Source organism: Acomys minous, assembly GCF_964271855.1.
Source record: "Acomys minous genome assembly, chromosome: 1".
Taxonomy (NCBI): Eukaryota; Metazoa; Chordata; class Mammalia; order Rodentia; family Muridae; genus Acomys; species Acomys minous.
This window is the reverse complement of record NC_140483.1, coordinates 57810036-57827267: the sequence shown is the minus strand read 5'-3', so window position 1 is coordinate 57827267 and position 17232 is coordinate 57810036. Positions and strand designations below refer to the sequence as shown.

The 17232-nt window shown below is 47.3% G+C and overlaps 2 protein-coding genes across 4 annotated transcripts in view; one reads left to right on the top strand and one right to left on the bottom strand.

Annotated features, from left to right (window-relative positions):
• The first annotated feature begins 751 nt into the window (after positions 1 to 751).
• On the top strand, positions 752 to 16262 carry ELK4 (ETS transcription factor ELK4). 3 transcript variants are annotated; one of them, XM_084784936.1, is made up of 5 exons: positions 752 to 1583; positions 8424 to 8639; positions 11548 to 12417; positions 13324 to 13440; positions 15971 to 16262. In XM_084784936.1, the coding sequence occupies exons 2-5, from the start codon at positions 8433 to 8435 to the stop codon at positions 16067 to 16069; spliced, it is 1293 nt and encodes a 430-aa protein (XP_084641062.1). In that variant the 5' UTR covers positions 752 to 1583; positions 8424 to 8432; the 3' UTR covers positions 16070 to 16262. The 3 variants fall into 3 exon arrangements, with proteins under 3 accessions (XP_084641062.1, XP_084641064.1, XP_084641063.1); XM_084784938.1 differs by lacking the exon at positions 752 to 1583 and adding an exon at positions 1745 to 1863; XM_084784937.1 differs by lacking the exon at positions 752 to 1583 and adding an exon at positions 1930 to 2258.
• MFSD4A (major facilitator superfamily domain containing 4A) overlaps positions 15262 to 17232 on the bottom strand; it is a 44154-nt gene continuing 42183 nt past the window's right edge. The window contains exon 11 of the mRNA XM_084784868.1: positions 15262 to 15884. The gene's annotated coding sequence lies outside the window, so the exon portion shown is untranslated. The remainder of the gene's footprint in view (positions 15885 to 17232) is intronic.

The window sequence follows — 17232 nt, the reverse complement described above, 5'->3', positions numbered from 1 at the left end:
AGGGAGGGCGAATAGGATCGAAATATAGTGTATGCATGTATGAAATAAATATATATGATTTTTTCTAAGAGACAGGGTTTCTCTGTGTATTCTTGGCTGTCCTGGACTCGCTTTGTAGACCAGCCTGGCCTCAAACTCACAGCAATCCTCCTGCCTCTGCCTCCCTGAGTGCTGGGATTAAAGGAGTGTGCCATCGCACATGGCTTTTTTTTTTGGTACACTGATATATTTTTAACAGTTATATATATAAAACTGGGCATGGTGTTGAGAGCCTGTAATCTCATCACTTGGGAGGTAAAGGAAACAGGATCAGGAGTTCAAAGTCAACCCTGGCCTGTACTTCATGAGACCCTGTTTGCAAAGCAAATCAAATTTGTATGATCCGGCTTATGCTTAATACCGTAGCATTGGAGATGCTGAGAGTTCAAGGCCAAATTGAGCTACACAGTCAATTCCATGGCAGCTTGAACTACAGAAACTCCGTCTCAAAAAGCCTAAATAAATAAGTAGTTAGGTGGGGCTGAGACACAGTCTCAGTATGCAATCAGCGCTAGACTTGGAACTCTCAACCACCTCAGCCTTTAGGATGTAAACATACTGATAACTATATTGCGGACCTGTGAATTTGGCGGTGACTTCTGCACTCCTTCTTTGATCATTACAATTTTTTATGATTAGGTTGTCTTGGCCAGGAGTGGTGGTGTGCGCCTTTAATTCCAGCACTTGGCGGGCAGAGGCAGGTGGATCACTGTGAGTTCGAGGCCAGTCTGGTCTACAAAGTGAGCTCAGGACAGCCAAGGCTACACAGAGAAACCCTGTCTTGAAAAACAAAACGAAAACAACAACAGAAAAAAGTGACTTAAAAGTCCTGGAACTAGCGAAGTTGGTGGTCAACTGGAAAGTTTTCCCCACACCACTAGAGAGGCCATTTGTCATTGCTATTGATCTACTGGTGGTAGATGGTCCGGTCAACCAGAGGGCGTTGCCCTAGCACGTCAGCTCCGCCGCCACAGCCCTCACCCCAAGCTGCAACCCCCGAAACCCCAGATCCGAATTCTGGCCTGAAGGGAAGGGCGAACGCCCCATAGAGCTGGTGGCCCTGGAGGGAGTGCACCAAACAGCCTAATAGGGTGCGGGTACGCTACCCCCAGGCCAGAAACGAAACACTGGCCTTGGGGCTCGGCTCCTCCCCCGGAAGTGACGCGAGGTTGCAGCGTCGAGGAAGGGCCCAGGCAGCTCCGGGGGGGTTTGAGAGTGGCGGAGGCCGCGGGACGACGGGAGGGCCCGCTGTAGTGAAGAACGTCGAGCGCGCTCCCGGCGAGTGGCAGCCTAACTAGCCACATCGCCGCCCCGGCCGCGTGTACGAGGGCGGTGGGCGGGGCTCGGGACCTGCGGCGGCGGGAGATGCGGGGGGCTGCAGGCACGCGGCTGGCTCGGCTCGGCGGCCGCCGCCGCCTTCTCGGACCCCGGCGCGGGGGTCGCCGCTGTTGCCGCGCCGTCCTTGAGTTCCTAGCGCGAGGAGCGGTCGGCGGCAGAGTCTAGCACCGCGATCAAGGGCGAGAAGGATTCCCGCGTCCTGCCTGGTGAGCAGCACACCTACGCCCCGTCGGGGTCTCGCACCGCCGCCCCTCCACCTGGCTCAGCGCGGGCCGGGCGGGGGCTGCGGGCGCGGCAGGAAGTGCGCCCGGCGGCGGCAGGGGCGGGGCTTGGTGGCGGGAGGGCGTGTCCTGCTGTGGGTGGGCGGAGCCTAGCGGCGCGCTCTCTCTTCAGGGGTAGCTCTGCGGTGCTCAGGTGCTCGCAGGAGCTGGCCTCCTCCGCCCTTCCCGCACCGTGGTGGGTCGTGCGAAGTCCCTTGGGCGGAAGGTGGCAGCGGTTTTTGTTTTTCTGGGTGGGGCGGAGGGGGAACAGTTTTAACTTGCCGAAGTGGCAGGAAGTTGGAAAGTGAAAGTGCTTTCATGGCTCGCCCACGGGCCGGAGGTTTGCGTCTCCCCGCACTTTGATCTCGGGGCGCGCGGCCTCACGCCGCGTTCTTCCCTTCTCCGAGCTGGGCTGTGCGTCCGGCCACAGGTTTTTCTTTCTCTACTTTTCAGCATCCCTCCTCGCTTACTGTACAGCTGTGGCCAGCTTTTCCTTTGAAAAGCATTGGAAACATCTTTTGGGGGGAAGAATCTTAACGGGCATCGGCAGGAAATAGGCAATTTGTTGGGTGAAGTCAGAAGACACAGTTGGGCTCTTTCTCGAGCCGTTGCAATTTGAAGGTTAGATCATTTAAGTAAGATTCTTTTAGCAGAACGGCTACTTGTGTGTGGTTCTACCGTCAGGGCTCTTCCTTTCCCCAACCCCCTCCAGCCCAGAACTTGGAGCTTCTGTATTTCCGGCTGGCAGTGGTGTTTTTGTTAAAACAGTATGATTCAACTTTTCCTCGTAGGAACCCTTTGTTCTTTGATACTTGGTTTTATTTAAAACCAGAAACTGCTTACATGGAGTTATATTTTTTGGGAAATACTGACTTAAGTTTTGGGATGCCATTATATATATATATATATATATATATATATATATATATATATATATATATATGTATATATGTATGGCAGGGGATGTACTGAGCTCAGTCACCGACACACACCCCCCCACACACGAAAAGTATGCATTTAATATCCTCTTTGTGTAGGGTCTTGTGGCTCTCAGCTTTGCTCTCTTCCTCCCCCCCTTTCCCTCCCCCCTCCCTCCCTCCCTCCCTCGCTTCCTTCCTTCTTGTGCTACCAAAACCAGGGTCTGCAGCAGGTGTTCATCAGCTGATCTTCACCTCAGGCTCCCCTGTTCTTTTTTCCCTTGGACTCTTTGGTGAGAGGTAGCAGCAGGTTTCTTTGCCCAGGTGTCTAACCTGTGTTCTCAAGCATGCTAGACAAGCACTCCACCTCAGAGATGCTCTCCAGCCCCTAAGACCCTCTCTGGTAGTTTAGCTTAGAGATGAGTCTTTGAATGTTAAACCTTTTTTTTTTTTTTTTAACATTTAACGATCGGATTCCTTCATTTGGGTCCGTTTAAGTCTGCCTCTGTCATGCTTCTTTAAAAAAGCCTTTTGAAGCTGCAATTGCTATTACTTAGATGGTGTCTCTGTGTTTGTGCACTCATGGTGGCTGTTTCTGTTTCTTTCTGTCAGTGTGTAGCCCAGGCTTCACAAGCCCACAGCCCCCCCTGCTTCATCCTTAGGAGAGACAGAATTATAGGCACGCACCTTGACTGTTTCCCTTCTGTTTGTTTCTGAACTTTCTTTGGGGGCCTGTGAGGGGATTCAGCATCCCATGCAGTCCTGTCTGGCCTGGAACTCACTATATAAACTGGGCAGGCCATGAACCCACAGGGATCGAACTGCCTTTGCCTTCAGAGTGCTGGGATTAAAGATGTGAGTCACCATGCCCGGCCCTGGTTCTCTGTCATAGTTGGGGAAATTTTGAGGTTCCCTTGTTGGAGTTTCAGCTGTGTGCCAAGGAGTTCATTGCAACAGTAACATGACACAGAAATTGACTCACGGGGTGAAGGTTGTAGCTCAGTAGTGGAGCCCATGTTTACTGTGTGAGGCCTTGGTTTTGAGCCTTAGCACCACAGATTCCTGGTGGTGTGTTTCTCTTATTTCTGAGGCATGGTCTCATACAGGTCAAGGCGGCCTTGAGCTCTTGAGTGCCAGAATTAGAGGCACGCTCCACCACGCAAGGCTCCTGCAGACATTGTTGGTGGGAAGGTGATGGCTCGAGTGTGTTCTTCCTTAGGCTCCTATGTACTGGAGTTGTTTTAGCAGGCTGGACTGGAATCCAATTGCCAAAAATTGGAAAACTACTAATAAAAAAGTAACTTGCCGTAAGAATAGCTAGCATCAGAAGAAAGGTGTGTTCGGTAAACTCAGTGACAGGCGTCACGCTCTCCCCTGGCACACTTGATGGAGAACAGTAATCACTGTTTTAACTCCTTAAATAAGTGCAGCGTGTTTGAAGCGTAAGTGAGGCTGTGGGGAAGGTGTCTGGTGGGCTGGGTACTTAGCAGGGAAGGAGCCTCCCACTTAGTCTCCGGTGTTAAGCGCTGGCAGTGGTCTTGCTGGATGAAGGAGCGTAGGACCCGTGTCTCAGTTCCACCGTCAGCCTCGACAGTGGGAGGCATTTCTTTTCTCTTTACTGTCTCTGCTTTTGGATCACAGTGTCTGTTCAGTGTCAAAACTGTAACTGGAGGGTATTTTCATGCTTGAGAGAAACTCTGCAAATGCAAACGTTTTTCTTAGCTGGTGCTCACTAATCTGTCCTCTGAGTCACATGCTGTTAGGCTTGGTCTAATCATGCCTGAACTTTGTATGGTGTTTATGTCGGGTTTGTTTGTTTGTTTGTTTTAAGCATCTTCCTTGAGAGTAACTGACATCACCCGAGGAAATCATGCAATTGTGCTTTTTCACACACACAGAATGGAGTCACTTGCAGTCTTAGCTGAGGGTGTTTTCAGCCACCCTAAGAGAAACCTTGTGGGCCGGGCACAGTGGCACGCGCCTCTAATCCCAGCACTCGGGAGGCAGAGGCAGGCGGACCGCTGTGAGTTCGAAGCTAGCCTGGACTACAGAGTGAGTCTAGGACAGCCAAGGCTACATAGAGAAACCCTGTCTGGAAAAAGAAAGAAAACCTTGTGATTGTCAGCTTTTGCTCTCCAATTTTCTCTCCACTCCTTCCACCTTCTGCCTCAGCCTCAGCCTCAGCCCCCACCCCCCCACCCCCGCCCTTTTGTCTGTGGAGTGGTCTGGTGTGAACACTGCGTATCACTGGAGCCATACACTGGCTTTTTGTGGCTGGTGCTTTGTACTTCTCTTGTGTTTTTAAGGTTCACCTGTGTTGGATCAGCTCTTTCTTTCTTTCTTTCTTTCTTTCTTTCTTTCTTTCTTTCTTTCTTTCTTTCTTGTGTGTGTGTGTGCGCGCGCGCCTGTGCGTGTGCAGGCCAGAGGACAACTTTAATGCCTCATTTCCTTTCTTCACTTAGGTTCTTGACAACAGACTCTGGTTGTCAGGTTTGCACAAGTGCTTCTTTTTTTTTTTTTTTAAGTTTTATTTATTCTTAATGTATACAGTGCTCTGACTGCATATACACTTGCAGGCCAGAAGAGGGCATCAGATCACATTATAGATGGTTGTGAGCCACCACGTGGTTGCTGGGAATTGAACTCAGGACCTTTGGAAGAGCAGCCAGTGCTCTTAACCTCTGAGCCATCATCTCTCCAGCCCTAGCAAGTGCTTTTTTTTAACCCTAGAGTCATCTTCCCCTCTCCCCTTTTAAACTTAATGCTATTTTTATCTTTGTGTGTGTGTATGAATGTGTAGCATGTGGTACCAGGACAGCCGCATGTGTTAGTCTGCACTTTCCACCTTGTTTGAGGTGGGGTCTCACTCTGCCACCGTGTACTCCAGCCAGCTGCCCCTGAGCTTCCGGAGATTGTTCTGTAAATCTCCTTGGAACACTGGGATTACAGATGTTCACTACTGCTCTGTGTACATTTTGGGGATTCGAAAGAACTCGTGCTTGTGGACAGCAATTGCTTTAATAACTGAGCCATCTCTCCGCCCCTCTTGACTTCTTTTACTGGCTGAATAATATTCCATTACATGAATGTACTATATTTTATTATTCCATTCATAAGTTGGATGTTTGAATTGATTCCATTCTTTAGGGTTTATGAATAATTCTGCTATGAACATTTCAGGTCTTGTTTTTTTGTTTTGAGACATAGTTTTGCAATGCGTTTCTGGTTGGCTTAGAATTTGCTAGGTTGACCAGGCTGGTATTGACCTCATAGAAATCTGCCTGCTTCTACCTCCTAGTCTTGGAATTAAAGGCATGTGCTACCATACAGTTCGTTTACGGGCATGTTCTAGGTGTGGACCTGGTCACGTGGTAAACATGGCATGTTCTAGGTGTGAATCTGGTCACGTGGTAAACGTGGCCATAGAGGCATTTACCAGCAATGTGTGAGTTTCAGTTTCTGTCTTTGTCAGCTTATTATTTTATTACACTTTCTGGTTATAATAGGCATGCAGTGGTTTTTTTGTTTGTTTGTTTGGTTTGGTTTTTTTTTTTTTTTTTTTTTTTTTTTTTTTTTTTTTTGCTTGTTTTCAGGTTCCTTTCCCTATTATTAATGATAGGAACATCTTTCCATGTGCTTATTGGCTATTTTCAGCTGTTCTCTGGAGAGACAGCCTGGCTTTTCTTTTTATGTCATACATAAAACTTTACCTACTTGGGGGTGCAAGTTCCTTTTATGGTTTTTGAGAGGGTTTGGGGTTAGAACATTCACGAGGGGTGTCTTCTGGCTTGCTGGTATTGACAGCACAATTTAAATTTTTTTGTTTATTTTCTGAGACAGAGTTTCTCTGTGTAGTCCTGCCATTCTCTTTGTAGACCAGGCTGGCCTGGAACTCACAGAGATCCACCTGCCTCTGCCTCTCAAGTGCTGGGATTAGAGGTGTGCACTACCATGACCAGCCCTTAAAATTTTTTTGGGAGGGGGTTTCAAAACATGGTTTCTGTGTGTATCCTTGGCTGTCCTGGACTTGCTTTGTAGACTAGACTGGCCTCGAATTCACAGTGATCCACCTGCCTCTGCTTCCCAAATGATGGGATTAAAGGCGTTCACCACCAGGGCCTGGCTCAGCCCTAAAATTTTTGATGTAGCCAATTTGCCTGTCTTTGTAATGTTTCAGTAGAACCTTTTATTCCTAGAGAAAGGATTTTTCTTAGTTAGTTTTTTGTTTGTTTGTTTGGTTTGGTTTGGTTTTTTTGAGACAGGGTTTCTCTGTGTAACAGCTCTGGCTGTTCTGGACTTCTGATTTCATTTTTCATGGAAGGTGTTCAGTCACTTTGTCACATATAAATAAACTTAGGTTGATTCAATCAGAACAGCCTCGTAAGGAGTTCTTCCTATGAAGTTCTGTGAGGAAAATGCCTCTGAGACCGCACTGCCTTGCTGTCAGCTGGGTTGACTTGACTGCAGTGACAGTGTCAGTGGCAAGGTTGCTAGTGCCTAGCGGTAGGGTTAGGGTCCTGTACCAGCTGCAGGGCTCAGGATGGCCCCGCAGCGCAGGCTTAGCCGGCTCCAGTGACAAGCTTGCTGGGATTGGATTGAGAAACTTCTGAAAAGGAAGACCCCAGTATTGAAAGACTTTTCTTCTGTTCTTGTCCTGCTCACTAATTAAATAAAACAAGAAACTCTGCAGATTGTGAATGGTAACAGAACTTACAGATTGCGCTGAGGAACATTTTGTGGAAATCTCAGCGCTGTCAATTTGTCTGTAAACTCCCTTGCCATAATGCTTACTATTTGGAGGAGAAATACCAGTTGGACTAGGAACAAATTATTCCCTCCACCTCAACTTCCTGGTCACCCTGAAAGACACACATCTTGTCAGATAAACACAGTGGGCTCATTTAGCTATGCATTGAAGTGGTCTTCTAAGAGAATGTGACAGTAAGACCTTAAAGGTAAAAGTTAAGAACTGGCCCTCTAGCCAAGCATCGTGGCACACACCTTTAATCCCAGTATTCGGGGAGGCAGAGGCAGGCAAATCACTGTGAGTTCGAGGCCAGCCAGGGCTACACAGAGAAACCCTGTCTCAAAAAGCAAACCAAAACAAAGAACTGGCCCTCTGTTGACCCCCAGTCTTTAGCTCAGGCCTGTCATTTATAGAACTAGCTTTATTTACCATGAAAGCGGCTTGTTGTCTAAGGTAGTGTTCTTTCCTGTCATGCTGGGCCTGGATCCCCAGGCCTTGTGCATGCACAGGTGTTTTGCTGCTGAGCTGTACCCAGCTGTGTTTAAGACTTCTGAAGCATAGGGCTGGAGAGACCGCTCAGTGCTTGAGAGTGTGTACTGCCCTTGGGGACCTGAGAGCGGTGCTCAACACTCACGTCCTGCACTCCAGCTCCAGGGGATCTGACACTCTCTTTAGGCCCCTGTGGGCACCACTCTCATGTCCACAAATGCAAACACAGACACATAATTCGAAATAAAAATAAAATCTTTTAAAAAAAAAAAGATTTCTTAAGGGAGCTGGCCATAATAGTATACAGTTGTGACCCCAGTATTTGAGTGGCTGAGACAAGAGAACTGTGAGTTCAAGGCCGGCTGGGACCACACAGGAGACACTGTCAAAACAAAACCTAAGTAGCATAGCATATGTGAGAATGTGGGCTGTGGATTCGGATTGCCTAGGCTTACGTCTTAGCTTTAGCACTTGCTCTGTGTCCTTCCACGGAGCCCTTTAGCAACCCCCTCTTGGAATACGCGAAATGATGGTGGGGCAGTGCGATCTTACAGGAGTGTCATGCGGGACGCCGTGGGTGCTCAGCGGCAGTGCCGCGGCCGGGAATAACCGTCTTGCTCTCCGCTCTTTCAGCCCTTTGCTATGGACAGTGCCGTCACGCTGTGGCAGTTCCTCCTTCAGCTCCTGCAGGAGCCCCAGCACGCGCACACGATCTGCTGGACGTCGAACAACGGCGAGTTCAAGCTTCTGCAGGCTGAGGAGGTGGCTCGTCTCTGGGGCATCCGCAAGAACAAGCCCAATATGAATTACGACAAGCTCAGCCGGGCCCTGAGATACTACTACGTAAAGGTAAATGCCCGCCCTGACCCGGTGCTGTACAGAGAACTTCAAAGCAAGAGCTCCTTGTCTCTGTTGAGACGTTGCATCCTAATGCGTTCTATTTTGTCCAGTTGATTAACAGCTTTGGTTGTTCTGGTTGTGTTTCTATAAACTCCTTCAAAGTCTTTTAATATGTATGTGGTCAGAGGTCAGAGCACAACTTGTGAGAGTTGGTTTTCTCCTCTCATCATACGGAATCCAGGGATCAAACTCAGGGAATTAGGTTTGGAGGCAAACATCTTTACCTACTTTGCTGGATGTACTCATTTGTATTTTACATAATGGGTGTTTCACCTGCATGGATGTCTGGCCCTCAGGTGCCAGAAGAGAGCATCACACCCCGCCCCTTAAAACTTGAGTTAGAGACAGTTGTTAGCCACTTGACCTGGGTGCTGGGAACTGAGCTGAGCGTCATGCTCCCTAACCACTGAGCCATCTCTCCAGCCCCAGGGATGATCTTGAAAGAAAAAAAAATATAAGGTTGGAATACAAAAAAAGTAAATTGGACATGTCATAATTTAAAGATTATCATGTAGGGCTAGGGGTGTAATTTAGTTGGTAGACTCTTTGCTGGCATGCATGATGAGGTCCTCGGCTCAGTCTCTAGCACGGCATAAACTGGGTGTTGTGGCATAAGCCTCTAATCCTCACACTGAGGAGGTGTAGGCAGGGGCACGTGGGTGACTTACCAAGTGTGAAGCCAGCTTGAGATCTAGAGGAAGGAAAAGAAAAAGAAACCAGGAACTGAGGAGATGGCTTAGTTGGTAAAATGCTTGTAGTATAAATTTGATGTCAGAGTCTGCTGCCCAGCACCCATGTAAAAAAGCCAGATATGGTGTGCCTGTATCCTAGAGCTGGGCAGCAGAGACAGGATCCCTAGGGCTTGCTAGTCAGTCTAGACAAATTGGCAAGCTCCAGATTCAATGAGAGACCTTGTTAAAAAGAAAAAAGAATCACCACAAAACCCCAAAGTAATTGAGGATGATTCCTGCTGTTGTCATTGGCTTTTGGCCGTATGCACAATGTTGTTACATGCACACACAGGTGCACACCTACCTTCATACACAGGAACACCCATATATACCCAACACACACACACAATTACATCATATGTACTTGTAGATTGCGTTTTTCTTTTTTAGTTTAGCCTAGGGAACACAAATTAATTCCTTAAAGACTAGCTATTGCCCCAGGTATGGTGGCTCACCTGTAACTCAGCACTCAGAGCCTGAGGCAGGAGGACTACTGTGGGTTCTAGATCAGCAAGGGTAGCTATTTGAAACTGAGTGTTTTGTTTTGGCTTTTCCAGAAAGGGTTTTTATTGTGTAGCTCTGGCTGCCCTGGAACTAGCTCTGTAGTCCAAACTCACCTCAAAGCCTAATGGTGTGTACCACTACTGCCCAGCTAGAGTTGATTTCTTCGTTTAAATTATACTTATTTTAAAAATTTATTTATATGTATGTGAGGGAGAGGGGTGGCATGGTTATGCCATGGTACATCTGTGGAGGTCAGGGACAAGTTTTTTTGTTTTTAAGATTTATTTTATGTGCATTAGTGTTTTGCCTGTGTGTGTGTGTGTGTGTGTGTGTGTGTGTGTGTGTGTGTGTGTGCGTGCGCGCCACTGTGTGCCTGGTACCTGAGGAGGCCTGAAGAGGGTGTCAGATCCCTTGGAATGGGAGTTGTTGATGGTTGTAAGCTACCATGTGTGTGCTGGGAATCAAGCCCACATCCTGTAGTGGAGCAGCCAGTACCTTTGTTTGTTTGTTTGTTTGTTTGTTTTGAGGCAGGGTCTCTCTGTGTAGTCCTGGCTGTTCTGGATCTCTCTGTGTAGACCTAGCTGGTCTTGAACTTAGAGATCCACCTGCCTCTACCTCCTGAGTGCTGGGATTAAAGGTGTGTGCCACCATGCCCAGCTGTAGCAGCCAGTGCTCCGAACTGTTGAGCTGTCTCTCCAGCCCTCCAGAGAATAACTCTTGAGGGTCTGTTCTCACTTTCTGTTGCACTTGTTGAAGCAGGGTCTCTTGTTTCTGCTGTTGAGCTGCATGTTCCAGGCTGGCTGGCCTGCAAGTTTCCTGGAAGTTCTCCTGTCTCTGCCTCCCATCTCGGGAGGAGTGTGGGGATTGCTTGGCCATACCACCACATTTAGCTTTTTATATTCTGGAGGCCAAACTTGGGTCTTCAGTCTTGCTGAGCCATTTCCTCAATCCAAAATTTTATCTTTTCCTATCTTACGACTTTAAATATTCTCTTGGGCACTGGAGGAAAATAAACATCTCCAAAGAATAGACTTTGACTAAGAATCTAAGCTGTTGCTTTTCTGTACCGTTTTGTACAGATCTTACCAGCTTTCCCCAGGCCAGACTCAGTACCAGCTTTCCCCAGGCCAGAATCAGTACCAGCTTTCCCCAGGCTAGACTCAGTACCAGCTTTCCCCAGGCCAGACTCAGTACCAGCTTTCCCCAGGCCAGACTCAGTACCAACTTTCCCCAGGCCAGAATCAGATGAAGGAAGGAGGAACTTCACCGCTGTCGTGCTCTGAGACCCCCTCAGCTTCCTCAATATACAGTATTGGCACTGTCTGAGGTTGCAGTTCAGTGAGTTCTGACTTAATACAGGTATTTAATGGAAAGGGTCAAACAACTACAGTCTAAGCTTTTATGTGAAATCTTAGTCCAGTTGCTAATGAGGCTTTGAACTGCTTTAATGTCTCTGAAGAAGGAAAGACTGTGTTTGGCCGGGGATGAGTATAGACAGTTTTGAAGCTTTTTAAGAGCTATGCCTGGTTCTCAAATAGAGTCCTTCGTTAGGCCCCATGTTCATGAACCATGTGATGTAATTTATAAGAAAGTGTAAGGATGCCTCTCTTCTCTGCCTACAGAACATCATTAAGAAGGTGAACGGTCAGAAGTTTGTGTACAAGTTTGTCTCTTATCCAGAGATTTTGAAAATGGATCCACTGACGGTAGGCAGGATTGAGGGAGACTGTGAAACTGTAAATTCCACTGAAGCCAGCAGTTCCAAAGATGCTGAGAATGGAGGAAAGGAGAGGCCACCTCAGCCTGGAGCCAAGACATCCAGTCGCAATGACTACATACACTCTGGTTTGTATTCTTCATTTACTCTCAACTCTTTGAACACCTCCAATAAGAAGCTTTTCAAGTCAATAAAGATAGAGAATCCAGCTGAAAAACTGGCAGAGAAAAAAGCTCAGGAGCCAACACCATCTGTCATCAAATTTGTAACAACACCTGCCAAAAAGTCACCCATCGAACCTGTTGCTGTTACCTTTTCAACAAGTCCAAGTATTTCTCCATCTTCAGAAGAGACGATCCAAGCTTTGGAGACTCTGGTTTCTCCCACACTCCCTTCTCTGGAAGCCCCCGCCTCCGTCTCTATTCTGGCCGCCACCTTCAGCCCCACCCCTCCAGGTCCACCCGGTCCCCTTCCTCTGAAGGAGCCTCCCAGGACCCCGTCTCCACCTCTGAGTTCTAGTGCAGACATTGACACAGACATTGAGTCAGTGGCTTCTCAGCCAATGGAACTTCCGGAGAACTTGTCACTGGAGCCCAAAAACGAGGATTCAGCGTTGCCAGAAAAGGATAAAACAAATAACTCTTCCAGATCCAAGAAGCCCAAAGGGTTAGAACTGACGCCCGCCCTTGTGGTCACAGGCAGTGACCCCAGTCCCTTGGGGATCTTAAGCCCATCTCTCCCGACAGCGTCTCTTACACCAGCACTCTTTTCACAGGTAGTTTGTTTGCTCTTTCTCTAAGTGTGACTACATTCATTTACCCTTTAAGCTGTATCTAGAATTTATACCTGCAAAGTTCAATTTCTGTTAATTAGGTTTGTCTTCGAAAGGTAATACGTAAAGCTGGGAAACTCCTTTTCTTACCTTAACTAGAATGTTCAGAACAAAAGAGATTTGACTCTTCATCTTTAATTTAAAAGCCCTCTGTTCTTGGGCCGAGCGCATAGCTCAGTTGGTAGAGTGCTTGCCTAGCATGCATAGAGCCCCGGGTTCCATCCCCAGCATCGTGTAAACCACGCATGGGGCCCACACACCTGGAATTCTAGAACCCAGGAGGTAGAGGCAGGAAGATCAGAAGGTAAAGGTCATCCTTGCCTGCATAGCCAGTTTGAGACTAGCCTGGGCTATGTGACACCCTCTCTAAATAAAGCAGAAGCCATTGATTTACAAGGGGTTCTCCCTCCCCTAAAGAAAGCAAGTTCTCCCCTTACTGCCTTAAAACCGTTGCTATGAGGAGCAAACAGAAGGGTCTGAGAGTGGTGTGGGCTTTGTAGTCCAGCTTACCGGCTTCCATTGGGTATTCACCTGATTGCCTTGGAGAGCTCCTGAGTAAGCTCACCCCAGATGGTCTGATGTTATAGGTGCTCAGCTGGGGCTCTACTGTCCCTGAATTTAAGCTTGCTTTCTAGTTTGGAAAGACCCTATAAAAGTTTGGCTATAAAGTGATTATTGTGACCCTTAGCTTTCCTAGGTTATAAATGATTTCCGAGTTTTGTATCATGATAAAATTTCGGGCATGGAGACATTGGGGAGGAGAACATAGTATGTGGCTTCTGTTTATGTCTTCAAAAGGTTCGAGCACAACCCTGGCACGTCATTGAGTGATCTTCTTGTATATTGCAGACACCCATTTTGCTGACTCCGAGCCCCCTGCTCTCCAGTATCCACTTTTGGAGCACTCTCAGCCCATTCGCTCCCCTGAGCCCAGCCAGACTGCAAGGTGCTAATACGCTTTTCCAGGTAAATCACACAAAGTGTGCCTCCTGCAGTGGGGGAATGTTAGATGCAGAAACGGGCAGAGGGATGCCCCACTGTGCCTTGCCATTGTCACATGCCTATTTGATAAATATTTCACAGTCCACTGCAGAGTCATGGTTGCTTTTGATGCAGTAAGTGACTGGGGGCTGTGGCTCTCAGTTGCTGCCCGGCGTAGCAAGGAACTTTCATACCGCACATTGCTAGCCCAGGAAAATACTGATGTTCTATTGAGTGCATATGGCTGCTTTTTTTTTCTTTTTGCTATGTTAAGCCACTGTAAGTTCAGCAATCTGTGTACATACACTAATGCATGCACATACACAGCCATGATGAAGATACAGTTAGCTAATGCATTTCGATCAGAATTATAGACCTACACATATGCACAACCTGGTCCCCTCGCTGATCTCCTCCCATTCTGTTTGAAGCTCTTCCTCCCTCTTTGTGATGCTTCCCCTCCTGCCTTCATGTCGCTTTCTCCCCCCCCCTCTTTTTTTTTTTTTTTTTTTGGTTAGGGTTACTCGCCTGTGCGTATGGGACTATACCCCCAAAGAAAAATGAATCCTCCTCAGTCAATAGCCATTAGCTATCATTGCTCCTCAGCTAGGATGGGGCTCATATGCTCCTCCCTGTCCGTGCTAGAACGTCAACTTGCTTGATCTTGTGTGAGTAACCACAGCAGCAGCGAGTTTATGGGTGCAGCACCTGATCATAGCGAGAAGACAGCATTTCACAGCACGGTTCCCCACCCATCCTCTGGCTCTTCCGTTCTTCTGCCCCCTCTTCCACAGTGTTCCCTGAGTCTTGGGGTGTCCCATTAGTGACTGTGCGTGGCTTGTTCTCTGCACTTTGACCAGTTGTGAGTCTCATTATTAACCATCATTCACTGCACACACACAAAAAGCCTCTCTGGAGGTGGAGAAGGGGCTCAGCGGTTAAGAGTGTGTACTGCTCTTGCAGAGGACCGGAGTTTAGTTCCCATCACTTTTTTGGGGACCTGCACTCGCATGTATAAACCTACACACATAGACACATACTTTTTATGAGGGTCGACAGCACATCATCACTGAGTGTAAAGGTGAGTATTCAGAAGGCTGTTTGACCATTTAGCAAAACAATAACAGTAGGTCCCTTTAAGGCCTGTGGCCTCCCAGCCATGGGCTTTTGACCAGGGCTACAGTACTAGGTATGGTTCCCTCCTATGGTGTGGGCTTTAGATTTTAATTGGAGAAGTGGTTGGTTACTCCCGCTCATGCTCAGTAGCCCCAGTGGACATGGCTGCCTGGCAGGTCGGTAAGATTCATCACCAGGTAACACTACTGAAGGCTCTTCTCTTCCAGTGGTCTGCGTACCATGTCCAGCATTATGAAAGCTAGCTAGCAGGAGGGAAGTTTCTAGGTCAGTTCCAGCATGGTTTCTCTGACCTACAACCAAAGTGTGTGCTGTCTTTAGCATCTGGTGGGCACCCAAGAACAGTAGCCATAGCCCCACGCTGTTTTGAGGGCCTCTGAGAGCTCCCTGACCAACAACTCATAAGGACTATCCCAGTCTTGGCTCTGACATTTGTTTACTTGCTCATAACTTCTGGGAGCAGCATTTCCCACCCTTGCAAAGTATCTTCATTCAAACTTTTAAAAAAATAACAATATGCTTTAGTTAGTTACAAAGTAGCTGATTTACATTAAGATTTTGTTTGTTTTTCAAGACAATGTTTCTCTTTGTAGCCTTGGCTGTCCTGGAACTTCAGGACAAACAATTTTTTTTGAAAAAGTTTATTAAAAAATTTAATACAATATAGTTTGATCATATTCTTTCTCTTCTCCCAATGCCTCCCAGGCTCTCCTTAACTTCCTTACCCATCCGTCCTCAAGTTCTCTCTCCATGATATATATGTCTGCATCTTAAAAACAACACAAAACAAAGAAATGAAAATCAACACAATCTAAAAATAAACCAGTAAGACAAAAAAAAAAAAAATAACAAAACAAAAGGCACAATAGTAACAACAAACAACATGGAGTCTGTTTGTGTTGACCAGCTGCTCCTGGGAGTGAGTCCAGCCCTGGAGTATGGTTGATACACCCAGGACAGTTCATGGAGAAAATTGATTTTTCTCTTTGCTAGCTTTTATCAATTGTGAGGAAAAGAAATCTTTTGCTTTTGCCACAACAATATATTGGGCCTGCAAAGTGGCACAATGGGAAAATCACTTGCTGTGTGAGCCTGACAGCATAAACGTGGAGAGCCGTCTTCACAGAGTTCTTCTTGGACTGTGCTCACACTGTAGTCACGGCAGCTGTGTGTGCACCACCCCGCCCTGCCCACACGTGATAAGTGTAAACAACACACAGAAGTACATTATAGTCTTCCATGATGCACAGTTCCGCCTTTGTCTTGAGGACGTGTCTGTGTTCCGCTTTGTGGGGCTAGGACAGACAGGAAGAGAATAAAGAGGTTATTAAGAGGATGCTGACGTGCATAGGATGCTGACGTGCATTTCTTTCCTTCTCAGTTTCCTTCTGTACTGAACAGTCACGGACCATTCACTCTGTCTAGCCTGGATGGACCTTCCACTCCTGGCCCGTTTTCTCCAGACCTACAGAAGACATAACCAGTGCAGTTGTGGACTAAGAGACCAACGAACTAAGAGACAGACATCCGACATGATTCGGTTTGAAATGAGGGCTAGTTCTGCAGTGCTCGTAATAGACCGTTGTGATTTTTCCCATTGCCTGCTGAAAGCCTTTTCAGGATTCTCAAACGTTGGACTGTATAAAAATGCCTTAACTGGAGTCCAAACTCCACCTCACTTATTTTTTTAAAAGGTGTTTTTGTTGTTGTTGCTTTTTTTTTTTAAAGCTTTGTGCAAAAATAACCCCACAATGTTGGTCGGTTGTAGTCCAGCAGCTGTGTTTCTCAAGAAAGTCACAGAACAAAGTCATTGGTCCTGGCTGTTAGGACCATTTGGCCAAGGGGAAAAAATGTATGCTTAGAATCTGTTACTTAAAGAAATAGTTCTTAGCTATGCATGATGGCCCGCTTCTGCTATCTCAGCACGTGGGAAGCTGAGACGAGAGGAGAGCGCCAAGAGTTGAAGGCTAGCCTGGTCCACCCACACAGTGAGACTGTCTCAGAAAGACAAAAGTACTACATAAAGAGACCTGGCAATGTGCTCTGCAGTGAGTGTGCTCTGCTCATCAGTGGGAGGGTCGGTCCTCTTAGGACATTGGAGCACCCCCATGCCGGAGGCTCTGACATGCTGGTGCCACTTACCTGGCTGGCTCTCTGCTTATCATGCCTGTGGCCATGTGTGAACCTGTCACCAGGGCCTGAGCTACTTTAACACGAGACTTCAAGAGCTCAGTTTAAATGGAGATTTTGGAATGATCTATGGGAATATGAGACCCCACTCCCAGCACAGATCTCCTGTTTGTGCCCTGAGAGGTATAGGGCCATGCAGCACAGCACAGCACAGCACAGAAAATGATGGTTTTTAGGACATTAGAGTGTAGGGGCTTGAAAACTGGATATTGGAAGCAAGCAAAAAAAGTTGAATTGAATAACCTAAGACTCGAGGTGGGGCATTTTCCAGCTAGAAGACACCCAGAGTGACAGGCCCCTTTTCTCCTTGCGGTGTCACCCACTTCTGCGATGCACTTACCAGGCTTCCTTTTAAATCTAAGGTCAGAGGGTGAAACAGCGTTCAGGTGTAATCAGGAAGATGAACTTGAGTGAAACTTCCCGGTTAGCCACCAGAGAAAGATGTGTTTATTT

Excerpts from the sequence above, each read along its gene's own strand:
- ELK4 (XM_084784936.1), top strand. The coding sequence starts at position 8,433 with ATGGACAGTGCCGTCACGCTGTGGCAGTTCCTCCTTCAGCTCCTGCAG. Across the intron at positions 8,640-11,547 it reads TGAGATACTACTACGTAAAG|AACATCATTAAGAAGGTGAA; the intron begins GTAAATGCCCGC and ends CTCTGCCTACAG. Across the intron at positions 13,441-15,970 it reads GTGCTAATACGCTTTTCCAG|TTTCCTTCTGTACTGAACAG; the intron begins GTAAATCACACA and ends TTTCCTTCTCAG.